The 26,345-nt window shown below is 37.3% G+C and overlaps 3 protein-coding genes, 1 long non-coding RNA gene and 1 pseudogene across 15 annotated transcripts in view; 3 read left to right on the forward strand and 2 right to left on the reverse strand.

Moving 5' to 3' along the window:
* Nucleotides 1–17,510, forward strand: part of LOC140816221 (dolichyl-diphosphooligosaccharide--protein glycosyltransferase subunit STT3A-like) — a 35,696-nt gene extending 18,186 nt beyond the window's left edge. The window contains exon 23 of the mRNA XM_073175345.1: nt 17,498–17,510. Coding sequence (XP_073031446.1) covers nt 17,498 — 1 coding nt within the window. The 3' untranslated portion in view covers nt 17,499–17,510. The remainder of the gene's footprint in view (nt 1–17,497) is intronic.
* Nucleotides 1,910–17,893, reverse strand: LOC140816237 (protein SPEAR3-like). Of its 4 annotated transcripts, XM_073175357.1 has the most exons (5): nt 17,697–17,893; nt 16,135–16,412; nt 2,465–2,773; nt 2,259–2,334; nt 1,910–1,965 (listed from the first exon to the last, which is right to left on the reverse strand). In XM_073175357.1, exons 3-5 carry the CDS (start codon nt 2,684–2,686, stop codon nt 1,946–1,948), a joined length of 318 nt encoding a protein of 105 aa, XP_073031458.1. In that variant the 5' UTR covers nt 2,687–2,773; nt 16,135–16,412; nt 17,697–17,893; the 3' UTR covers nt 1,910–1,945. The 4 variants fall into 4 exon arrangements, 1 of the variants encoding a protein (XP_073031458.1); XR_012114504.1 differs by lacking the exons at nt 1,910–1,965; nt 2,259–2,334; nt 2,465–2,773 and having other exon boundaries at nt 15,348–16,289; nt 16,382–16,412; XR_012114506.1 differs by lacking the exons at nt 1,910–1,965; nt 2,259–2,334; nt 2,465–2,773 and adding an exon at nt 15,348–15,721.
* Nucleotides 9,203–13,465, forward strand: LOC140816251 (uncharacterized). 8 transcript variants are annotated; one of them, XR_012114518.1, is made up of 6 exons: nt 9,203–9,464; nt 9,622–9,685; nt 10,246–10,429; nt 10,510–10,623; nt 10,833–11,705; nt 13,097–13,115. It is a non-coding gene; the product is annotated as an uncharacterized lncRNA (long non-coding RNA). The 8 variants fall into 8 exon arrangements; XR_012114515.1 differs by lacking the exon at nt 13,097–13,115 and adding an exon at nt 13,233–13,465 and having other exon boundaries at nt 9,204–9,464; XR_012114517.1 differs by lacking the exon at nt 13,097–13,115 and adding an exon at nt 12,212–13,074 and having other exon boundaries at nt 9,204–9,464.
* Nucleotides 17,894–18,823: 930 nt separating the features above from the next.
* Nucleotides 18,824–22,278, forward strand: LOC140816271 (proline-rich receptor-like protein kinase PERK1). Of its 2 annotated transcripts, none has more exons than XM_073175413.1 (8): nt 18,824–19,471; nt 19,630–20,196; nt 20,394–20,480; nt 20,578–20,648; nt 20,816–20,892; nt 21,113–21,260; nt 21,386–21,547; nt 21,717–22,278. In XM_073175413.1, the coding sequence occupies exons 1-8, from the start codon at nt 19,009–19,011 to the stop codon at nt 22,011–22,013; spliced, it is 1,872 nt and encodes a 623-aa protein (XP_073031514.1). In that variant the 5' UTR covers nt 18,824–19,008; the 3' UTR covers nt 22,014–22,278. The 2 variants fall into 2 exon arrangements, with proteins under 2 accessions (XP_073031514.1, XP_073031523.1); XM_073175422.1 differs by having other exon boundaries at nt 19,229–19,471; nt 19,656–20,196.
* A 565-nt stretch (nt 22,279–22,843) lies between these two features.
* LOC140823965 (subtilisin-like protease SBT6.1) lies at nt 22,844–26,140 on the reverse strand (annotated as a pseudogene).
* Between the last annotated feature and the right edge of the window lie 205 nt (nt 26,141–26,345).

Genomic DNA, 26,345 nt, shown 5'->3' on the forward strand with positions numbered 1-26,345 from the left:
AAAAGTAATACCTTTTAATAGATGACCTAAATAAGATATTTGATCCACGAAATTGATCCGTGTGACCGTCTCACAAGAGTTTTTGTGTTTAAATTTTATTGTCGGACGAGTTATTTTGTTAATATTTTTATATAAAAATATTATATTTTTTAATAGATAATTTAATTAAGAGATCTGTCTCATAAAAATAAACTCAGCAGCTTTGAAATTAATTTTCATTTTATATATCCCTAAGATCATATTTAATTTAATTACCGCAGCTTTGAAATTAATTTTCTTTTTGAAAAAAAGGTTATATAAATTGAGTAATATTATTAAGAGGTGTGTTTTAATACCCAATAATTACAGACCAACCAGCAAGCCACAGCTCATTCATTTAAAAGGTTTTTTTTAACAGCCATAATTACTAATAACTATACAAATTTCCAGCCAATTCAAAAGTTTTTAATAGTCATTAATACCCCATACCAATTTCCTGTACCAAAAAGGTTCTCCCCCTAAAACAATAAGTGCATTTACATTTGACAAAATTATGTAATGGATATCGGAAGTAGTTCCCAGACATCTCGATATAATATTTCTATTCAATAAACAAATATTTAATCTCATTAATGTTGGGATTATTAGGAAATTTTGACCAAGATTTCATTGGATTCATTAATCAATTACGAAAGATATTGGGTACTAGCATAAAAATTAAGCGTAACATAGATTATTTAAGCGTAACATAAATTAATATATAACATGTGACTATATATATACACATCGGAATATGTAAGCATCCGACAAAAATTATAAGATCTATGTCTGAGACGTATAATAGGGTATATAAAGAGACTATAGGGTAGCATCCAGCCTTTCATCTTCTTCTTCGCTATTTGCCTATTTCCTCCAATTTGTCAACCCTCCCGCGTACGTAAAGTGTTTTTTTAAATTAATTTCTTATCCCACAATTATTAGTGCAATTGAAACGTAATTATGTGATCAACTATATTTTCTATATATATAAATGAGATAAGAGGATCCGTCTAGACGAACTTATGATGTAAATCTGAAATTATAACTATTTAATTTGTATGAGACAATGCAAATTTTTATGTCGAAACAGTTTGTCAATGCAAATAGCCCCAACAAATCATATTTTATATTCCTTTAGAATATAATTTAATACAAAAGATATATATAAAAGCCGATTACTGGATCGGATAGCATATATAAATCAACATCGATCGATTTCTTTTAATTTTCTTTTCACACTCCTAAGTACAGTCAGGTATATTGAAAATCTTGTCAATTCAAATGAATGAAACTGGGACGCAAAAGCAATGCTTTGTTCTTGAATTTGTGTAAAATTCCACTTGCATGTCAAACAAGCAAGAACCTAATTAACCCACAATTTTTTTTAAAAAAAATAATAAATTGGATAAATTAAGATTGCACGTATATAGTTTCTCGAGGGGATCAAAGCCTGAGCTCCAGATCTATATCTTGAGAATTTGAAGATTGATGATCAGAATTTTGTTTAGTATAAGCAAACAAATCGGTCCCGACTTCCTTCTTCTTTCTGTTGAATGATCCCTACGTAATCCATGGCAACAAAAACAATATTGAATAACATGCATGTGGGGGGGGTACTAGGGTGTGTGTGTGTGTATATATATATATATGTATGTACCTCAACTCCGTGGTCGAAAAAAGATCTAGTCATGCTATTTGGCAGCACAAAATGAAGGTTTTCTAAACCTGCATTGCCTGGTTGCCATGTTCTGTTTGAGGCCAGAAGAATATCATATACTATATTGCTCAGGAACTATATTAATTCAAGATTTCAATTTTAACATATGAGCAAATTTAACGGTTCATTGGGAATGAAAGTTGCTGAAAGATTCTTGCACAAACCTTGCAACAGTTGCAGAGTTGGGATTCCCCATATGTGGTTGCCCCTTCAAAATCTGGCAATCCCATCTAAAAAATTTAAAATTAAATTGCCTTAATCACGTGTTTTGAAGATTTAGTCATAGGATCGAATCAAGATATTAGTTGCGCCTTGCTTAGACAGAGAAAATAATCCAGGGTTACGAGGAATGTAACATCAAGAACTTAAAATCTTTAACTTTATAAATTAGAGAAACAATATATAGTATCATATATGTTCATTAAACAATTTTTTACTGTCGTCGACTTAAATTTGTAGAAAATTATATTCTTTTATAGTATTCTTTTTATTAATGATACTATAGCGAAAAAAATGTCAATACCATTGCTCGGTAAGATCCCGGAACACCATAAGAAGGCGAAGGCGAAGACGACGGAAGTTTGCAATCCCATGTCCTCCTGCACAGTCATAGCAGATAATTTTCCATGGCCGCATCATCAAGAACACCGAATTCTTTATATATATGCTCATGATCATAAAGAACGAAAGAAAAATCTTACAACTCGAACTATATATATATATACATACCTGGATGAAATTCTGGGCAAAAGGGTAATGAAATGTAGGAAGATAATTGCATTCCATCTGATAATGTAACCTAATCTTCTCAAGCTGAGCAACTCCAAGTCCTCTCTGTGGCTGTTTAGGCTTATCCGAACCGTTCTTTTTCCCTTTTGATCTTGATGATGAAGACATTCCTGCTACACATGATCTACCATTTGCATCCGATCCAAAATAGTTGCTTCCCATTTATTTTCTTGAAACTATTCTCCGTGGATTTGGAAATATGTATTTGATTTTTGAGCAATATCCCACCCAACCAGCGGGACTTTTAAGCTGTCAAAAACTCTAATTAATTGCATTGCTGGATCTGGAGATTGTGTCTATATTTTATGTGATTCATTTCGTTTACATTTATGCTCTTGGATCAAAAAAATCTGTGCTATTATTTTATTCTTGCATTTGTTATTCCATAATTCCATTTTTAGTACAGTCACTGTCGATATATCTATATATATATATATATATATATATATATATATATATATATATATATATATATATATATATATATGTCGGTTTTTTTTAAAAAAATTTCTTACTCCTTATTTTATTTTTTACAAATGCTATTGAATATTATATTATTTAAATATGTATTGATGCCACCCGGGTCGAACAGTGGAGTCGGGTCGGTAACTCTACCAGGTAAGCTATCAAGAATACGGGAAGAAATATGAGCTAAGACGGCGGACTGGGAAGAAGATTCTTCGTTGACCTTTGAAAGATCTGCCAATAAGAAAAACAACCACGTGAATGGGCGCCGGAGGGGGTCCCCGGCGTGGCCACTCCGATGCTTAAGTCAGCAGGGTACTCAAACAAGAAACCAATGTAGCCAAGTGATGGCTGTGTCATTGGTGTAAAATGAATCCCCTGTAAATGTAAAGAGAGAACCTGGTATTTATAGTATGAGAAGTAATGATTACCTCGTTCTCCGTGCTACCTACTAATTATAGTAGGACGGCTGAGCACACCCTATATTCTGACATGTCAACTCATCAGCACGGTGTCAGAGATGGGACAGTCGCCCACATCCTATTCTGCTAGTATACTCGAGTGCGGTGCTCATATCGAGGTGGCCGGGTAGAATGCCTCCCTGGAGATTTATACAAGAGCCCGGGCCTATGACTGCCCGGAGAGTAGAGCATGGACTTGCGCCTGCCCGGCTCCAGAAGAATCCATCTGCAGACTCACTCGGATTTGGGAATCCATTTGATATTCCGGGTCATCCATGACCCGGGCTCTTACAGGGGTATCATCACACATCCCTTAAATAGTCGGGCTAGAGTCATACTCGCTGTCCCGATCAGTCATGCTTGGATTCCCAAAGAGATAATCAATCTTGTTCTATAAAAGCATCGGGGGCTTCATGTTTCCTAGAAATGAGATAAAATGCCGGAGTCTCGTGTCTCATGGACTTGAGATAAGATGTCGGAGTCTCGTGTCTCATGGACTTTAAAATAGATTGTCGGGGCCTCATATCTCCCGGACTTAGAATGGTCGAGGTGCGGAGCCCCGAGCCAGGGTACGGATCCCTGGACTTATAAATAACCAAGGTACGGAGCCTTGGGCCGGGGAGCATGTCCCGGGACTTGGGAATGGTCGAGGTGCGGAGCCCCGAGCCAGGGTACGGATCCCTGGACTTAATAGATAACCAGGGTGCGGAGCCCTGGCCTTCATAAATGGTCGAGGTACGGAGCCCCGAGCCAGGGTACGGATCCCTGGACTTAATAGATAACCAGGGTGCGGAGCCCTGGCCTTCATAAATGGTCGAGGTACGGAGCCTCGAGCCAGGGTACGGATCCCTGGACTTAATAGATAACCAGGGTGCGGAGCCCTGGCCTTCATAAATGGTCGAGGTACGGAGCCCCGAGCCAGGGTACGGATCCCTGGACTTGATAGATAACCAGGGTGCGGAGCCCTGGCCTTCATAAATGGTCGAGGTACGGAGCCCCGAGCCAGGGTACGGATCCCTGGACTTTAATATAGGATGCCGGGGCCTCATATCTCCCGGGCTTCAAATAATTTTGCTTCTCCTGCTATATTTGTTTTATTAAAAACCAAATCACTAACCTGGAAATACTGAATCCGAATTCATTTTCGTTAGAGTGAAACTTCTCTGGTTGAGCTAAATTAGGTGACTAATATAGCTGTATACTACTGAGTGCATAGCAAATGTTCTTCCAAGCCAATCTGGGATAGCTGCTGAGCTTCGAGCCCATATAAAATCCAAATATAAGATTTGAGTACCGAGCTGGTCGGACTTGTATGTTTGCCAAGCAGAGTTGGGCTTACTGAGATGCCGAGCAAGTTCGGACTTACTTTTGAATATAAACCATATCTACGTCTTGAGCTCAAGTTCCCACAGACGGCGCCAATGATGCGATCCTGGTGAAATGGGTGAGCTGGGTCGGTTGCTCCACCGGATCGAATCAATAATGTTGTTCAGGAAAATGAGCACAATAGATGGATCTGTGAGCTATAGCTTCCACTGTGACCTGCAGACAAGGAGATGAACTCGTGAATGGGCGCCGGAGGGGTGTCCGGCGTGACCACTCCGATGCTTAAGTCAGCAGGGTACTCAAGCAATAAAACCAATGTAGCCAAGTGATGGCTGTGATATTGGTGTGAATGAATCCCATGTAAATGTAAAGAGAGAACCTGGTATTTATAGTATGAGAAGTAATGATTACCTCGTTCTCCGTGCTACCTACTAATTATAGTAGGACGGCTGAGCACACCCTATATTCTGACATGTCAACTCATCAGCACGGTGTCAGAGATGGGACAGTCGCCCACATCCTATTCTGCTAGTATACTCGAGTGCGGTGCTCATATCGAGGTGGCCGGGTAGAATGCCTCCCTGGAGATTTATACAAGAGCCCGGGCCTATGACTGCCCGGAGAGTAGAGCATGGACTTGCGCCTGCCCGGCTCCAGAAGAATCCATCTGCAGACTCACTCGGATTTGGGAATCCATTTGATATTCCGGGTCATCCATGACCCGGGCTCTTACATGGATGACCCGGAATATCAAATGGATTCCCAAATCCGAGTGAGTCTGCAGATGGATTCTTCTGGAGCCGGGCAGGCGCAAGTCCATGCTCTACTCTCCGGGCAGTCATAGGCCCGGGCTCTTGTATAAATCTCCAGGGAGGCATTCTACCCGGCCACCTCGATATGAGCACCGCACTCGAGTATACTAGCAGAATAGGATGTGGGCGACTGTCCCATCTCTGACACCGTGCTGATGAGTTGACATGTCAGAATATAGGGTGTGCTCAGCCGTCCTACTATAATTAGTAGGTAGCACGGAGAACGAGGTAATCATTACTTCTCATACTATAAATACCAGGTTCTCTCTTTACATTTACAGGGGATTCATTTTACACCAATGACACAGCCATCACTTGGCTACATTGGTTTCTTGTTTGAGTACCCTGCTGACTTAAGCATCGGAGTGGCCACGCCGGGGACCCCCTCCGGCGCCCATTCACGTGGTTGTTTTTCTTATTGGCAGATCTTTCAAAGGTCAACGAAGAATCTTCTTCCCAGTCCGCCGTCTTAGCTCATATTTCTTCCCGTATTCTTGATAGCTTACCTGGTAGAGTTACCGACCCGACTCCACTGTTCGACCCGGGTGGCATCATTGGCGCCGTCTGTGGGAACTTGAGCTCAAGACGTAGATATGGTTTATATTCAAAAGTAAGTCCGAACTTGCTCGGCATCTCAGTAAGCCCAACTCTGCTTGGCAAACATACAAGTCCGACCAGCTCGGTACTCAAATCTTATATTTGGATTTTATATGGGCTCGAAGCTCAGCAGCTATCCCAGATTGGCTTGGAAGAACATTTGCTATGCACTCAGTAGTATACAGCTATATTAGTCACCTAATTTAGCTCAACCAGAGAAGTTTCACTCTAACGAAAATGAATTCGGATTCAGTATTTCCAGGTTAGTGATTTGGTTTTTAATAAAACAAATATAGCAGGAGAAGCAAAATTATTTGAAGCCCGGGAGATATGAGGCCCCGGCATCCTATATTAAAGTCCAGGGATCCGTACCCTGGCTCGGGGCTCCGTACCTCGACCATTTATGAAGGCCAGGGCTCCGCACCCTGGTTATCTATTAAGTCCAGGGATCCGTACCCTGGCTCGGGGCTCCGTACCTCGACCATTTATGAAGGCCAGGGCTCCGCACCCTGGTTATCTATTAAGTCCAGGGATCCGTACCCTGGCTCGAGGCTCCGTACCTCGACCATTTATGAAGGCCAGGGCTCCGCACCCTGGTTATCTATTAAGTCCAGGGATCCGTACCCTGGCTCGAGGCTCCGTACCTCGACCATTTATGAAGGCCAGGGCTCCGCACCCTGGTTATCTATTAAGTCCAGGGATCCGTACCCTGGCTCGGGGCTCCGTACCTCGACCATTTATGAAGGCCAGGTCTCCGCACCCTGGTTATCTATTAAGTCCAGGGATCCGTACCCTGGCTCGGGGCTCCGCACCTCGACCATTCCCAAGTCCCGGGACATGCTCCCCGGCCCAAGGCTCCGTACCTTGGTTATTTATAAGTCCAGGGATCCGTACCCTGGCTCGGGGCTCCGCACCTCGACCATTCTAAGTCCGGGAGATATGAGGCCCCGACAATCTATTTTAAAGTCCATGAGACACGAGACTCCGACATCTTATCTCAAGTCCATGAGACACGAGACTCCGGCATTTTATCTCATTTCTAGGAAACATGAAGCCCCCGATGCTTTTATAGAACAAGATTGATTATCTCTTTGGGAATCCAAGCATGACTGATCGGGACAGCGAGTATGACTCTAGCCCGACTATTTAAGGGATGTGTGATGATACCCCTGTAAGAGCCCGGGTCATGGATGACCCGGAATATCAAATAGATTCCCAAATCCGAGTGAGTCTGCAGATGGATTCTTCTGGAGCCGGGCAGGCGCAAGTCCATGCTCTACTCTCCGGGAAGTCATAGGCCCGGGCTCTTGTATAAATCTCCAGGGAGGCATTCTACCCGGCCACCTCGATATGAGCACCGCACTCGAGTATACTAGCAGAATAGGATGTGGGCGACTGTCCCATCTCTGACACCGTGCTGATGAGTTGACATGTCAGAATATAGGGTGTGCTCAGCCGTCCTACTATAATTAGTAGGTAGCACGGAGAACGAGGTAATCATTACTTCTCATACTATAAATACCAGGTTCTCTCTTTACATTTACATGGGATTCATTCACACCAATATCACAGCCATCACTTGGCTACATTAGTTTTATTGCTTGAGTACCCTGCTGACTTAAGCATCGGAGTGGTCACGCCGGACACCCCTCCGGCGCCCATTCACGAGTTCATCTCCTTGTCTGCAGGTCACAGTGGAAGCTATAGCTCACAGATCCATCTATTGTGCTCATTTTCCTGAACAACATTATTGATTCGATCCGGTGGAGCAACCGACCCAGCTCACCCATTTCGCCAGGATCGCATCATGTATTTTAGAGAAATATGTAACGTAAAATTGTGATTCAAAACAAATTTTAACTTTTTTAGATTTATATCAACATTTATTTACGAATAATAATGGCGTGACGAATGTCAAAGTAATATTTATGATGTCTAAAAGTTGAGGCATGAATATTTTAAGAGTCCAATTCTCGACGTACGTAATTGATATAATTAAAGAAGAAATTTCCTGAGAATTGGGGGGAAAAATATCTTATGCTCGTGTTTTTCAAGATTTCACTATTTACTATAATAAAATTAATATTGCATCATATTTTAATATTCATATTTAAGGAAAAAATCTTAGGTATTGCAGCATCAACCCTTGACAAACAACACAAATATATAATTAAATAATACTTTATTTTTTTTAAAAAAAAGATGCAGTGGCATATTTACTTACTCACCTCCATCCTTAACAAAAAATAATGTCGTGAACCATCCCACCACATTTATTTATTTTTATTAAAATAAGATCATAAATGTCTAATAATTAACTCGAGCTCAAGTGGTTTGATATATAATTTTTTTAATTTATAACTAATTCGTTCACTCTCAATTATAAATTTGAACCATATTTTAAAAATATTATCATATTTCTCCTCACACACACACGCAAAATTCGTATAATTTGAGATATCCATATTGTATAAGAAAAAAACAAAGAAAGATCTACGTATTCATGATGATATTGTAATAAATCCTATCCTAATGCATGTTAGCATGTATATATAGCAATTGAGATCTCATGCCTGTATCGAAAATCAGATATATCTAACCACTCTCTCTCAATTCATATAATTTATCACACACACTGACTACACATGTATATTCATAAAAGAAAAAATTTATGTGAGATGACCTCACATGTCGTATTTTGTTAGACATATCTCTTATTTGGGTCATCAATGAAAAAGTATTATGCTAAGAGTATTACTTTTTATTGTGAATATCGGTATGGTTGACCCGTCTCACAGATAAATATTCGTTAGATCGTCTCACAAAAAACCAACTCGTTAATAAATAAATATGTTGCACGATGAATTCCCATCCAAAAGTCAATGCCGTGCTCCAAATCTGCTGGACGCAGGATTTATGGGTCATATTTTAAGAAGTTGTTATGTGGTGGAAAGTGTGATGAAATAGAATACAGTTTTATATATCTACTATACTAAAAGAGGGAATAAGTTGTATTTGGCCAGTTTCTTTGCGGTTCCCGGTTAAAAGCCCAAACACGTGTCGTGCGTTTGTTTCTCTGATAATCAATATGTTGTGCTGTCGTTAGTAGGTCAATCGGTTCTATCCACCTTCTCTACTTTTCACCGGTGTCTTTTTGCTTCTGTTTTTCTTCGGTTCTTGCATTTGTTGTTAAGACTTTTCTCAGATCTCCATTTGCTTGTTCTTCTTCCTCCTCGAAATTTTCTTCCTCCCCGATCGAGGGCCAAAAAACATCGACAGGTGCGTAATCCCCTTCGTTCTCTTTGGCTTCGATTATATTGTTCTTCATATGTTTTTCCCCTCTTGTAAAGCCAGGAAATGTCAACTGATGCGTAATTCCCTTCGTTCTCTTTGGTTTTGATTATGTTGTTCTTCATGTGTTTTTCCCCTCTTGTAGGTATATTAATCGTGTTTTGTTTCCCACTCGATTTCCTCGCCCGAGAGCCAGTGAACGTCAACAGGTGCGTGATTCCCTTCATTCTATTCGTCTTTGATTTTGTTGCTCTTCATGTGCTTTTCCCCTATTTTATCTGTATTGCTCGTGTTTTGTGTTGGAGGAAACGTGGACAGCTGTTTTATCACTTGCGTTCTGTGAGGTTTTGCTCATGCTTTTCTTCATGTGTTTTTCCCTTATTGTAGCTATATTAATCGTGTTGGAAAGTGCCAGTCGGTGACTCGGAATGACTTGTTTTGGTGTTGTTTTTTCTGTGTCTCTGTAGAGAACCTTCGTTTCTCCTTTGCTTGCGCGAAGATCCATTAGTTTTTCATTGTTGCGACTTGACTTTCAGTATTCAATCGAAATGCTAAAGGAAATAATTTGGTGTATCTTTGCCTAGACAATTAAAGGTTTTTTTGAAATTTTTTTGAGTTGCTTTGCTTCTCATTTTCTATTAACTATGTCCTACTTGGTTTTAGTTTTTGTTTGCCTTTGTTTTGGGGATGTGGATGTCTATACTGATCATTAAATTAGGCTGTTGTTATGTTCTTGTATAGATTCATTTTGGTTTTGCTATATGTACAGAAACAAATTGCTTTCAGCAAGAATCTTCAGCAATTTAAATTTATGGCACGATGATTTTTATAGTTGCGTCGTCTTCGCTTGCCACAAATTTTATCTCCAGGCTCTCCCCATATATTTGGATAAAATATTTCATCCTGCCATTGCGGTCATTCTCTCGGTAACATTTGTTCTTGCTTTCGGTGAGGTACGTTTAGTTCTATACTTTATGTGAACATAATTGTTGGGCTAGAACTGAGAATCCTTACTTTTGCCTTGATTGAATAGATTATTCCTCAAGTAGTGTGCTCTAGATATGGGCTGGCTGTGGGCGCAAATTGTGTATGGCTCGTGCGTGTCTTGATGATAATTTGTTTTCCAATCGCTTACCCTGTAGGGAAGGTACAATTTACTAAAACAATTTAGTTTTATTGATTGGTCACAACTAATAGTAAGACACATTTGTTTTATATAGCTGGAATATTCACGGATATAGTTGGATTTAACCATCTGACAGGATTGGAGTTTGCCTATTGTCCCCTTAAATTATTATCTTCAGTATATTCGCAACGGTTGTGACTTGATGTTTGTTTATATTTTGTTTTGTTCAGATTCTGGATAGCGCGCGTTTTGGGCCACCACGGCGTTTTGTTTAGGTGACCTCAATTGAAGCACTGGTATCTATCCATGGCCAGGAGGTATTTTACCTAAATAAGGCTACATTTGGACGGACGTATTAGCATTTAAAATCAAGGTATTTGAAAATGCATTGATTTGAAACGACATGAAGTTAAAAGTAATTTCCAAGCTTGTATAAAGAATGTTAGACTAAAACGTGGAATTTGAATGTTTGCCCTATATATCATACAAAATGGATTTTAGATGTATATTTGGAATCCACTCGGTCCAAATTCATATATCCAAACACAAGCCAAGAGTAATGGCAACTAAATATGTTGTAAGCCCTACTATTCAATATTCTTGACCAAAATACATGTTTAAAGGTCGAAAGTTTGTTTTCAAATTTGCTATAAAGATATTCATCTTGTGTCTTTGATCACTAACATTTCATGGTTTATTTTGGTTGATATTATGAAGGCAGGTAAATGAGTTGAACTTACTCACAATGAAACAACTATAATAAGTGAGAGCTCTAAATTTGACTGAAAAGGTATGTTCAGGTGGGGAAGAGCTCTAAATTTGACTGAAAAGGTATGTACAAGTGGGGAAGGATCATTTCATAATATCTTTTCCCCCTCTTTTTTTCTCTCCCTGAAATGCTTATCTACCCATTTTTTCTTTTCTCATTTGAGCATGTACCGGAGATGGACAATGCATATACTTATGGTGCTATAAACACATACCTTTTGCATAATAACTGTGAAGAAATATTGAGGTGATTTCTTATATTCGCAGACAGCAGAGGAGGCCGTGACACCGATTGAATCGACTTTCTCTCTTGATGTCAGTTCAAAATTGGATTGGTAAGTTTGATTCTAATCTGGTCCATTTACCATTAAAAAAAATACATATCTACTCCCACAAATACCAATTATGAATCGTGAGCATGGGCATTTAAAGATGGTCGTTTCCCCCGAAATCTTGGGTTTCTTCTTCTTCTGTTGTTATTTGGAGTATGGATTCTTTTGGGCGAGTGAAAGAGATTTGGGGGATGGTAATTGGGCTTTTGGAATTGATTTGGATTGATTAGATTCCAATATAAAATTTAAGAAATTGTTATTATTGATTCTCTTGATTTTGTTATAATCATCAGCCTCGTTATTGATGGGAAATATTATAAAATAGGCACTCATAATATCTATCACAGCCTTCATAATCTTATATTGATTTGTGATAATCACAATAACATCGAATTCGACCTTTTTTATTTTTGTAGTTTTATATGTGAATAAAAAATGAGCCACTCGGCTTGATTTCCGTAGAAGAATTTTCATGGTACTATTTTATTTCTCATTTCATGTCAATGTAGAAGAACTGCTACCAGAGGTGATTTGCGTTAGAAGTGATCTAAATGTGAACTGTGGTTGATTAAAATTGATACTCTTTCTGTTTAACTTTATGGACAACAATGTTTGTTTAGTTGTTTTCATAAAGGTTGAATTTTGAACTGGAATGCCAGTCTTGTTTCTCTCTCTCTTGTATATCAAAAGCCGATTTTGTATCCTCACACATTAGCTTATAAATGAAGTTTAGGCTTGCTTAGATACTGGGTTCTTCTATGTTATCAATCATGGAATTGGCAATTAATTCATGGAGGAGGTTTTCTTCCAACACAAAAGTTTTTTTTTTATTTTTTTGCTTTTTTTATTTGCCCGTGGAAGAAAAGATGAAGCTTTTAAGGAATGAGAAAAAACGAGGCTATACTCCTGTTTTTGATGAACACTTGGATCCTATCAATCAAATACATGGTTGGTGCTATTCCCTGCTACTTTCGTCTTTCTTGTGGTTTATGATATTGTATTTGTAATATATATTAAGGAAGTGGTCCTTTAGAGAATCATCATGATATCTTTAGTATGGCAGTGCTATGGCTCTTTTGTTTTTCAAAAATATAATTTCTTCCACGATATTATTATATTAATAGCTCGATTGTTTAGCTTCTGTGTATTTTTTTAGCTTATTTCTAAAATACCCATCAGTTTAATGTGATATTGGTATGCACACTAATGTTTTTTTTTTTTACATTAATGTTTTAATTCTTGAAGTGTTTTTTTTATATATCAGACTACTCCTGAATTTGTTTAATGGTATCATACGTTAAAATGTTAAACTCTATTATATTCCTCTAGATTACGGGAATATAATTATTATAATATCCCCATTCCAATATGTGATTTACAAATCTTGTTTTTAGATGTCAAATCTGTCATGTGCTCGAGCATGTGCCTCTGTCAAGTTTTTTTCAAAAATTAGCAACGCCATCTTATCGATTCGAATAGATTTAGGCACAGTTGCATCAATTAGTGAATCAAGACTATTGAACCCCACAGATTCGGCCATTTTGGATTGTTGCTCCGGCGTGGCAGAGCTATGGCGGTGGGGTAAGGTGCCGCTCGGCTTCAAGGCCTCAACAGAAATGGATCGGATGCTCGTGTAATGCACCTCAAAGGTATACATTTTTGGAAAACATGATGTAACTTGTATTTGAATTATGAAACAGTATATGACATTTATTTAGAAGAGTGCTTAACAAGGAATCAAAGCTCTTGCTCTTGTTAGACTATGAATCAGGCATTGAAACAACCGTAAATACACACGAGCTCTATCCAAACCATGTACATTAAATTAATAATAAAATCTTTATCTTATGGTACCGAAAATGCTTAGTCGTTGTACATGTGTGCAAATGTATTAGGGCATGTGCATTCGTTATTGTTATAACATCAACCACCTCATCAAAAAACCTAGGATCCAAATGTTACATACACATTATATTAACACATTTATTCTCTCACATTCATTTGCGAAGTATCCTTCGAAAGGATTGTTTAATGTGTTTGGAAAGGATTGATTAATGTGTGTGGATGTTTGAAATAATATGTGAAACGTGTGAGTATTTATAGATGAATATTTAATTTTTTTTATTAAATTTGTTGTTAAAATAATTTTTTAATATTTTTAATAAAACTAACAGTTATTATTTTTATATTATTAAAAATAAATACTCTTTATTTTAACTATTTAAATAAATTATTAAATTAAATAATATACATATATATTGTATATATAAAAATACATGTAATGACGACCATTCTTTTACATTTTGAAATTCAAAAAAATAATAAATAAAATAAAAAATTAAGTGATGTGGGCGTTCAAACAGAAATTCACATTGATATTAACACCTACATTGGTGTTTAAACTCATTTTGAAATTCAGAAAAATAATAAATAAAATAAAAAATTAAGTGATGTGGGCGTTCAAAAAGAAACTCACCCACATTGATATTAACATCTCATTGATGTTCAAACCAATTGGTTTGAACACCAATGTAAGTGCCTTTATAAACTTTAGATTATGTTTGATCAAGTCAATGTATGTAAAAAATGATCTCTAACTTCGTTACTCTGTGTATTTATTTATTGTTTTCTTCATAGTAAATTGCAACCATTTCTCTGTTAATTTCTTTTGTTTACATGTTACTGACATGTACTTTCTTCTTAATACGAGCTCCGAACAATTAAATCAAATCTCATGTTTAAACATAATAAAAACTCAATGTTACAAAATTCATAAATACCTCAACTAAATTATCGAAAAAAAAGAAATTATTTCTATTGGAATCATGTTTACATTTACAAGTTTTCAAATTTCTTTGAGTAAATTAAGATTTTATGTGCTCTTATCGATTGTTTAGTGGCTCATATTACCACTAATATTTAAGTTAAAGTTACCACGTTCATAAATCCATTAGCGTCAACAATGTCAATAAATGTGACACCCTTACCACCACTATCATGATTTAAATATGGATAAATTATTTTATAATAACTTATTTATGGAGTATATATCTCACTAGATTTTAAGGTGAGTAAATACATTATATTCAATTTGAAACATTTTATTAAACTTCTCTAATTTGAATACCAATTCAATCTTTTTTCTAATTATTCACTTTTATAAATTCCTTATTTTTCATATTTATTTTATTTTGTTAATCACAATACCAACTTGAAGTACTAATCGTATAAATATGGATATAAAATAAAATAAAAATATATTATACTCTTAATAATTATTGCTTTTAAAATTACATTATTAAATAAGATCTGCATAAATATAAATACACAGTTAATTATTCTGGGAAAAAAATAAATACTTATATGTTAAACTATAAATCTGGGTAAGCCACCTCAATTCTTGAGGTGCCCCTACCTAGTATTATCATAATTGTGAATATTGGAAAAAAAATCAGATCAAATAAATTAAAAATAATGGCACAACAATAATTTCAGCATCTAAAAAAAACACATGATCATATGTGAATTCAAGTTATCCAGTAGTTGAACGCATGAGTAATATTAATAGTGTTAATACAATAAAATATGAGTCATTAGATCAATAGTTAGAATAATATATGTTATATATGACCGCTTGAACTCAACTGCTACATACTAAGTAATCTAGAAACCAAACCGGCAATGCTCTCGAATGTCTACAATAATTTTTTGAAAGCCTCGAAAGTAACTTTCAAACGTATTTAGTTTTTTTCCCCCATTAATCTAAAATCTGTATAATATATTTTCTGATCGTTATAATAAGGATGGTGCTTTAATCCGTACTTGTCTTCTCTCGATTTGATTTATTTAATTTGGATATATACTCAAATTTCAAGAAATATATAAAAAGGGAAATGGACTGTCTGCCGGTCTTCTGTTGGTTCTGATGGCTTATGCAAATGCTGTGGTGAAAGGCTAGTAACTATTTACCTTGATCCCGAAGAAACTGAACATTTTGCAAAATCAGTGGCATCCATAGCCTTGCAAAGAGAGAAAAATTCAAGTTTTCAGAAATTTCAAGTATGCAAGTCCATTCATTTTCTTTTCTCAGTAAATAGAGTAGTTTGAAGGTCTGACAAAGTGAAGGCTGCACCTTCTTGCAGATTTGGCTCGACTACTATGGACCATTTGAAGCCGTGGTGGATGGTGAAAAAATGTTGGCTTATAGAGAAGATTTGAACCATCAAAGGCAACTGCTGTCATGCTGATGAAATATGAAAAGTTTGTAACTCTCTTTTTTTAGTTTTTATCTGGTAAACAAATTGTGGTGGTTGGCCATGTCTTCCATATGTCAATACTGTTGCAAATGGAATTTGCCAAATGCTGCCTTCTAGAAAATGGCCACTGATTATACTGCATAATAGGCGTATTGCTGGGGATAAGATAAACGAACCTGTCAATAGAAGTTTCATTGAGAAGTGGAAAAATGCAGTTGCTCTCTTTGCTACTCCGACCGGATCAAAGGATGATTGGTATGAGCTGCTCGTCATAGTTTTCGCTGATGATAAAATGCCATTCATTCTTCATGTGATTGGTTAGATTGTCGCCCTTGAAATTGATCTTTATTTCAGGTATTGGTTGTATGCAGTTATAAAGTTCAAATGTTTGCTTGTAGCACTAATGACGAGATGAGAGATCACCTGTTCCAACTACTGGGCAATGATATTTTTCCTAAATGGAAGAAAGACATCAGGTGAGCTATTGCATGCAAAAGGTGGAAGCCTATTTAATCAACTTCAGCAATCATACAATTGGTATTTTTCCTGGTATCGAATGCATCTTCAACTTAAACTATACAACTACCGAAAAATAGTTCAGATGATGTAAGCTTCTTTTGTACTTCTGTTATTAGAGATACTGTGCTACTGATAACCGTGTCCCTTCATCTATTGATTCTCCCTATTTGTATTAGTTTCAAACCAAACAAAGAACGGGAATATACATGCTGTTTAATAATCTAGAGTCCACTTTTCAGAGATGACATGGAGGACAAGGGCAATCTAACGTGTCAGTCAGTTAAAAATTTTATATGGCTGCAATTTCTGGTTTATTAATAAGCTGATCTCTGTTTGCTTGTTGATCCTGTGAGAAACTTGAAAGCTACAATAGTATTCTTTTATATTCCATGATTATAATATTTAATTGAGATTGCCCCTACCTTTTTTTTTCTTCTGTAGATTCGTTTTAGCTTTTGGATGAAATGGGCTCGATATTTCACATGCCACCTCCTTGTTCCATAGTAATACAGGTCAGTCTTTCTTAACTTAACTTGCTGGAGTATTTATGGTCTACAAGTTATACCAAACCAAAATCTGATGTGAGGGTAGCAGAAGAACGATGTTTCCACAGTTGCACTCATCAGAGACTTGGACATATTCTGACTTGTGCTAGGAACAATGATATGAAACTTGAAAAGTGAACAAAAGCAATATAGTAACTACACCTACTTCTTCAATCGAAGTGAAAAACATAGCCGAACAGAAATCTTTTGTTCTTGCGAACTAACAGAGAAACTGGGAATATATTGTATTATAAGATTTGTTAGACTCCACAGACTCTACCAACATGAGTACGAATGCAAGTGTGGTTCTTCAGAAATACAAGATATCAAATCAGACATTTTTGTCTTAGTTGTCTTGATGCATTCTCATAATTGGTTTTAAGCCCTTGAGGATTTATGCTAAGACCGATTCCAAGTGATGTATTCAATTGACAGGAGTCAGAGAAGGGCCACTGGCATTTCCCCATTGCATCAGAAGTGGAGCAAGAGGACCAAAGATTATGATTACGTTTACGCGCGCAGAACTTGTTGTCTCGAAAGGATCGCGTCTTTCTCGTAAGAAAAGGGAGAAGCAGGAATAGGTGGCCAGCCGAAAAAAAAGCAAAGTGGCAACCGTGAGCAGAGCAAAGAGCAAATTCAAGAATTATCTTCAAACATCAAAACCATGATATTACCATCTGCAACGTTTAATCATCACTCCATCATCCCAGAACTTGAGGCTGCAGAGAAAAATGGGAAATGTTTGACTGATTTCCAAATATGAATGAAGTGATATACCCCGGCTTCCTATTTTCTATGGCGGGAACCACGACCATTATCCTTCTATACATAATAATGAATAAACCTATATTTTTTATTTTCTTGAAATTGTTTTCGTAGGTTCCAATGTAATAATGACTTCTTATATTCTAGGAAACATTATAGTATTGTGTTGTATATTACGAGTCTTGCATAAACCAAATGAAAGAATAAATTATTATTATAAATAAATAATCATATTAAAATGGGAAAAATAAATGGTGGCGAATCAATTCGCGGAAACAAACATGACGTAGGTCGTCCACCAAACGTCCACCAAAATTTGCTGATTATTATTCAAAAGACCACACTGTCTACAAAAGTAGATCATTATTTTTTTCCTATTATAATCAAAATTATTTCCTGCTATATTTAAGTTTTATTTCTGATTATTTTGTTAAATTATAATGTAAGTTACGTGTAGTTTAGCGGATAAAGTCTCTGTTTCTTAGGCATTAATTTAAAAATAGGTTTTTTGTGAGACGGTCTCACAAATATTTATCTGTGAGATGAGTAAACCCTACCGATATCCACAATAAAAATTAATACTCTTATCAGAAAAAGTAATATTTTTTCATAGTTGATACAAATAAAATATCTGTCTTGAGACCCAAGTTTTTGTCTTAATTTAAAGTTATAGGTTCAATTCTCACTTAAGGTCATTTTTTTGTTCTTTTTTTCTATTTATTTTTAAATTTATATTTCAAAATTGCAGTATAATTTTTCAATATTTTTTATAATTATATTTTGATTCTCATTTAAATATAAATTTAATAAATTAAAAAAAATATTATACATGTGTCGATGTACTAGTTAATTATTATTAATTCCAAATACCACTCACCATATAAAAAGCATAACACTAATTTTATAATTATAAATAAAAAAAAAAATATTTGTAAGGTGCAATCCACGCGCTTGAGAGTGAGTGAGTGGGAGAGATTATATGCTTCCAAACGCGCTTGAGAGTGAGTGAGTGGGAGAGATTATATGCTTCCAAACGATTAATCCGACAGGGATACAGACACGCCACCTTCTTCTTCCTAGAACTGAACTGTAAAGCTTCAACAAAAGAAAATGGAGTTCTCTCCCGCATCATTTCGGCAATACATTAGTACCTTCTTTTTAGTTGATTTCTTTAATCTAATCTTACGGTCTTACCTATTTAGGAATTCATACTTCTTGTAAATGTCTTCAGTGCCTCCGGGAGCCTCACCCGCTCCCACCTCGCCGCCTGCTAACGCCACCACTACTCCGCCGACCGCTCCTCCTGAACCTGTCGCTTCTCCCCCTCCAACTCCATCCGGCTCTCCTCCGCCGACGTCCTCTCCCTCACCACCATTGCCTTCAAACTCACCTCCTCCTACTTCTCTATCTGGGTCTCCTCCGTCCCCTCCGGCGCCGTCTGGTAGGGGTTCTCCTCCGAGTAGAGACTCTCCACCTGCTCCATCTGGTGGCACACCGAGATCTAAGACGCCCTCTACGTCATCGTCTGGTGGGGGGATATCGACGGGGCTTGTTGTGGGGATAGCTGTAGGAGGTGTTCTGATACTTGCTGTATTGAGTCTACTGTTTTTATGTTGCAAGAAGAAGAGGAAGAGATCACAATATAATTACTATGTACCTCCACCGCAACCACTTGGCACCAAAGGTAATTGCTTGCTTTGTTAACTGTAATTAATCATATAAGGTTAGAACCTGTACACTTGATTCCCAGAACTCATCAAAATTTCGACTTTATGGTTTGTTCATCATCATGCTGATATAGTATGTTTGTTGCGCACTCTGAATTTCTTGGTTGTTTCCCAGCTGACCCTTACGGTAATCCGGTACAGAATTACCAGTATAACGTCCCCCCACCTGTTGATCATGTCGTTCAAATCCCTCCTAAACCTTCCCCACCGCCAGTTGGTGCATCAAGACCGCCGCACTCACCAGTACGCGCCCCTTCACCTCGACCACCCCCTCCTCCTCCTCTCGTGAGTAGCAGTGGAGGTTCTGGTTCCAATTATTCTGGCCCCGAAACTCCTCTTCCTCCTCCTTCACCTGGAATTGCTTTGGGTTTTTCGAAAAGTACATTTACGTATGAAGAATTGTTGATGGCAAGTGATGGATTCTCGACAGCCAATCTTCTAGGACAAGGTGGTTTCGGTTACGTGCACAGGGGAGTCCTTCCAAATGGAAAAGAGGTAGCGGTAAAGCAGCTAAAGGCCGGAAGTGGACAAGGGGAGCGTGAATTCCGGGCCGAAGTTGAGATCATCAGCAGAGTGCACCACAAGCATCTTGTTTCATTGGTTGGATACTGCATCACTGGGTCGCAGAGAATGCTCGTCTATGAGTTTGTTCCAAATAACAATCTGGAATTTCACTTGCATGGTTAGTTTTCAAGCTTGAAATCTTCTTTTCGAACTATATTAGCTGAAGAAAAAACATTGTGCTGGTAGAACAGGGAGAACAAAATCAGTGAAGGACTCTTCAATGCTTTCATATTAATGTTACTCCTTCAAACGTTAATATTTATGATAAAAAAAATAATCATGCCGCTCTAGAATTTGCTAATCCATGTATTTCAGGAAAGGGAAGACCTACAATGGATTGGCCCACGCGATTGAAGATTGCTCTAGGAGCTGCAAAAGGACTTTCATATCTGCACGAGGATTGTAAGTTTTTCTTTCATGAATTTCTTGACCATTCAACATGTGGGTTTTTGTTTGGCCAAAATAAGTTATTGTTCAACTGATGTATTTTTTTATTCAGGTCATCCAAAAATCATACATAGGGACATCAAGGCTTCTAATATTCTTTTGGATTTTAACTTTGAAGCAAAGGTATTGTATTTGAGTTTCTTGATTGTATTCTACGAATGATCTTCGTAACTTGATTCCCACTTTTTCTAGGAGGGGTTAAAAATCTCGATAGAGCTTAAGTTGAATAATGTGAGATTTATCCTATTGCAAACGAAATAAAAATTTTAGCTAACCACTGCTTTTCTCAGGTTGCGGATTTTGGCCTTGCTAAGTTTTCTTCTGATGCCAATACTCATGTCTCGACACGGGTGATGGGAACTTTTGGGTACGACTGACTTCTTTTGGCTTTCTTAATACTTTACTGTGCCATGTTTATTCATCATCTTCACAAATCACAGAAGCTTCGATTCCAATCTAGTTGGGGTCGCCTATGATGTGTCCAAGTTCCATAGTAGGAAAACATTAACTTGTCTTGTCTGAAGCATATAATTGTTTCTCAATTCTGGTTCTAATACCCATTGCTCTCATAATTCACCATGATCTAGATATTTAGCTCCAGACTATGCTTCCTCTGGAAAGCTCACTGAGAAGTCTGATGTATTCTCCTTCGGAGTCATGCTTCTGGAGTTGATAACTGGACGCCGACCTTTTGACACGAGTCAATCTTTTATGGATGATAGTTTGGTAGACTGGGTGAGTAGTCGCCTTACTGTGATGGGCTCTTTTTCTTCTACATTCTCGTTTACGTTTGATGATAATTTTTTAGCACTGGTAGTTGTGTATTCACAGGTAATATACATAAATTATTTGTGATATAGGCTAGGCCATTGCTCACTCGAGCTCTTGACGACGGAAACTTTGACGCTCTTGTTGATCCACGGTTGCAAATTGATTACCATCAAAATGAGATGGCTCGCGTTGTAGCCTGTGCTGCTGCTTGTGTGCGCCATTCAGCAAGACGTCGGCCAAGAATGAGTCAGGTAAATAGATTTCCTTTAAAGACGGAAGTACTTATTCAAATCATTCAGGTTGAACACTTCCATAAATTTGGCGTTTCATGAGAGCAACTTGTTTTTCTTGACTTATTTAAACTGTTAGAAACAAACTATGTTCTGATTTATAGCGAAACAAAAATATGACTCCGAGCAGGTTGTAAGGGCGTTGGAAGGAGATGTTTCCCTGTCTGATCTGAACGAAGGAATCAGACCCGGACACAGCTCTTTATACGGATCTCATGGAAGTTCAGATTATGACACTGCACAGTACATTGACGATATGAAAAAATTCAAGAAAATGGCACTGGCAAGCGGAGAATACGGGAGCAGCGACCAGTATAGCAATCCAACCAGTGAATATGGATTATACCCATCTGGTTCGAGCGGTGAAGGCCAACAAACTAGAGAAATGGAAATGGGAAAGATGAAGAAGGATACTCGAGGCGAGTGACGACTGATGCCAGCTTATTTCTGAGTATGAAACTCAAACCTGTAACTTCTTTGACATCCATTGCTTTTCCGGCAGCTTGAGGGATAACATGTTTGCCATGAGTTAGTTGCTTACGTTATTGGTTTCTTTTATTTATTTTATTTTCCTTTTTTTTTCTCGATTCTATATTTTGACACTATTGATTTTGTTGACGTATGTATTTATTTATAAATGGACGCTTCGATTCTTGCAATGCTTGTTCAATCTTGGCCAATGTCGAACTAGATATGAAACGATGTTCTATTGTGTTGTTTCATGTTTTACTTTATTTTGAAATTTTTTTAGGGAATATCACTCACCATCGTACATGCAAACAATTAAGCCCATTTGAGTATCATTTGTCTGAGAAAATTTGATTTTGATATCAACGAGTCCAAACTACGAAAACAATTGGAATGGAATGCTTTTTGGCTTTATCTGAGGACATGGGATTAGGAACGGACCGCGTCAAGAATCAAACAAATTGGACATCGAGTGCCGAACAGTTATTTTGGAAACCAAAAATGAATCAGTTTGCACATGCAAACAAGTCCTTTTGTAAATGCATGTGCGTGTGTGTATTTGTTGAGTAAAGGCAAATGATAATATATATTAAATGATAATGATTGATGCACATGGCCGGAGCTGTTTCTTTTCAAATTTACTACCATACCAATGTTGCCAGTACATATGACTCCGTGCGTGCGGCGCGTAGCAACGCTAGCTCGGAAAATGTCAAATTAATTTTTAAATTTTAGTAGAGGAAAAAAAATATTACCTATCATATACTGCAGATATTTTAGGCTGCAATTGCTGAATGACATGTGTTTTCATCTCCTAACAAAATAAACCATTACAGAAATATTTCCTATAAACAAAACTTGAAAAGATTTCTCACCAATTCCGTATGCTCCAACAACATGATAAACAGCCCGGCTTATATGCACTAGTGATTCAAAATCAAATACTTTCGTGTACAAAATTTCATACCAAGCGAGGAGCCCTTGGTAAAATATATGATAATCAATACAAACTGACTCAGGTGATGGTGCTAACCAAGAATCTCGACTTGTCATATTACACAAGGAAAAACTCGTGTCTTCACTTGTAGAATGTCTTCGTTCTCTAGTTCTATATTGAAATCTAAGGGTTAGTAAAACAGAAGAACCTGATCCTTTTCTCCTTCTCCGGCCTTTCCAGCAAATCATCCATCAACATGGGAAATCAGCTAATGATGCTCACTCACCAGCGACAGAAACTACAACAGGGATAAGCCAATGGCTGGCAACTAATTCTGGCAAGTCCAGCTGCAGACAGTTAAATTAAGAGTGTCCTTCAGTTAGTGCAGCACCAACTACTAATCATTATAACTAACTAAACACAGAACATTCATGTCAAAAGTATGATTCTTACATCATTTCTATAAAAATAGTGCAGGTACCGATTTCCTGAAGGATCATCATCATCCTTCTCAGTTGACTTGGAGTTACTAAAAATTGGAATCTCGCGAGTAAAATTCAAACCTCCGCCCAAATCAATGCTACCATAGCCTCGCACCCTACGATTTCTTCCCCTGACATGCAAAGCATAACGCTTCGCTCCCCTTACCTCAAATCTTATGTCATTACCGCGGATCAACTCTTTTCTAACAACCCTGGAGTATGTTGAGAAATTTACATCAGTTCTACGGGAGGGCAATTGATTGTCATTCAAGTATAGTGGTTTATCTTGTTACTTGAATCTGAGAAGAGGACTGGATCTTTAATGTTCTTGGCAGTAAAATCTAGTATTTTTTTCAGGAGCCAATAACAATTTGTAACCATATGGCTGCTGTCCAAACAATTTGAATCTCCATAGACTACAATTCTTCTGCCAGCAACCTCCAAGAGACCAAGAATAGGGGAAACTGCCAGCGTTGATGACAACTCATCAATAAGAACGGAACTGTGAAGCATTGAATTTTTTTCAGGCATGTTATGGATCTTAAAAAAGGAAAGAAAATTGTATTACACAACCGACATACTAAGATATTCACTGGAAAGATGATCAGTCTTCAGATATACAGATTCACCACCAAAAGTTTAGGCAGAGAGAACTCAAAATACCATGTGAAAGACAAGTGACAGGTAGTGAGAGGTTTACACAATATCCAGGCTTGTGGTCATCTAGTCAAACATTTATCATCACATCAGATGTGTATGGAAAGCACACTCAAAACATTTACATCGTTCAATTAAATTTGGGACATATTGATGGGTATAATTTCATCTTAATTACCAGCCATCCAGTTCCTGTGACATTTTCAAAGATAAGATGACAATTTAAGCGAGATCAAGGTCAAACCACATAACTCACCTTACTCATACCAGACAAAAGGAAATTCTGGGTCGCACCACTCTCTGAGATATCAAGGAAAGGGAAGCTGTGCAAGTATCCTCCTCCAGGAAACTTCACAATATCAGTTCCATATGCATATCGACTTTGCTCGGAGTTAATCACAAAATCACCATTCAGAATTTAATCTCCAAAAGCAATACCAAATGGGGCCAAGAGATCATTTAACGCAGGCACCTTTGCGCCTCCAGTGACTGGGTCCACCAGCTTCTTGTGTTATCATCAAAAACTTCATTTTCATCATAGAATCCACATTGTACCAATCAGCAAACACTGGAATACCTAGTCCATCGTTAATGACATCATCTCTCAATTTTTTCAGTTCTTTAGCAAAGTATTCATCCTCAAGATCCACCAGCAAAAGCGTCCCATATTGGTAAGCATCAAAACAAGTAAATGGTGAACCAAGAGTTTCCACATAATATCCTGCATCCCTCAGCATGTTAAACATGATGTGGAAATTTGTATGCAGGTGGTCTCCAATCTCCATGCTAGTCGAGGATGTCACTCCTAACATCCAAGGAATTCTTGGGATATATCCAGGAGGGTATTTGATACTGTGAAATTGATCCCATAAGATCCTTATCGATCTTGCAGGAGTAGGAACAACTTTTAATTTCAATTGAAGTACACAATTACTTTTTCGAGGGTTTTCTCTCCTTGAGCAGGTGGGCTGTAGATATCAACAGTTACATTGCCCTCAATTGGCCCAGAAAAATGTGCCCCTTCATCTTTGATTTACATGTGAAGAGCAAGATAACCAGTCCATGGCCAAATAACATCAGAGTGGGTGAAGTGAATGCTGAGAAGATTGTCTTCAACATTTGTAGGATGCCAAGATGGAGGACTTTCAACATAACCAATCACACCAATTCCATTCAAAATGGTGGCATTAAATATCACAGGCATGGCCCCTGCATACAGGGGTTGACGGCAGAAAGGCCAAGAATAAGGGCAATCCATGTTGTTGAGGACATTGGGAAATATGCTTTCCCGAGGTTCATAGTTCTTTAAAATTTCATATGATTCCAGCCTGACATCAATTCAGCATCAGCATTAAGAATTTGTCAATCAAATCTTACACTATAATGTTATTCAAATTTACTTACAGATCAACCTTGCCTGCCCCCTGCTCATACATGTTTAAACCGAAGAGCTTTGAAGCACCCAACCAGAGCTTGTTTCATACAGGCTGGGTTTATAATCATGTAAGATTGTAATCTGTGCTCTTTTAATCTGCACATGCTCAGTCAATTAATGGGATGAAATAAAATCTGTATGTTTCTTTGCAAATGATTTCAACCGTACAAATGAAATTAAATAAAGGCCAACAATACTTCAGATAAATTTGAGCACGCCTCTTATCATGTTCATGTAACAAATAATCACAACAGGTTTTTCTAGTATACAGTTTCTGGTACCTGTGCATCAGTGAACACCCGAAAAGCATAAATCTCAGTGTCTGGAGCAAAACCAAGGCACTCTTCATCCTGACTAGCAATAACACCAGCCACAAATGTCCCATGTCCAAGATTATCATTAAGAGTATCCTCACTGGTCCAATTGGTGCGTTCCTGAATATGGTGAGTCATTATAAACAATTGAAATGCGAAGAGAAAGAAGAAGAATCATCATGGCATGAAATCGCAAACAGGTGCCTTTATATTGCGGAAATGTGGATGATCAGCACGAATCCCATTGTCAAAAATATTCATTTAATGTGATAATAATATAGAAAAGAAGAAAAAATAAATCATTCATTAAAAAATTAAAAATATTAATTTAAGAATAATTATTTAATCCAATCATATAATATATTATTTTTATGACAAAAATTTTATTTTATAAAAAAATATAGATAGAATGAATTAATCACACAAAAAAAATAATTTTTTTATATATAAATAAACACTTGAATTT

This window comes from Primulina eburnea, chromosome 2, assembly GCF_022965805.1.
Source record: "Primulina eburnea isolate SZY01 chromosome 2, ASM2296580v1, whole genome shotgun sequence".
NCBI lineage: Eukaryota > Viridiplantae > Streptophyta > Magnoliopsida > Lamiales > Gesneriaceae > Primulina > Primulina eburnea.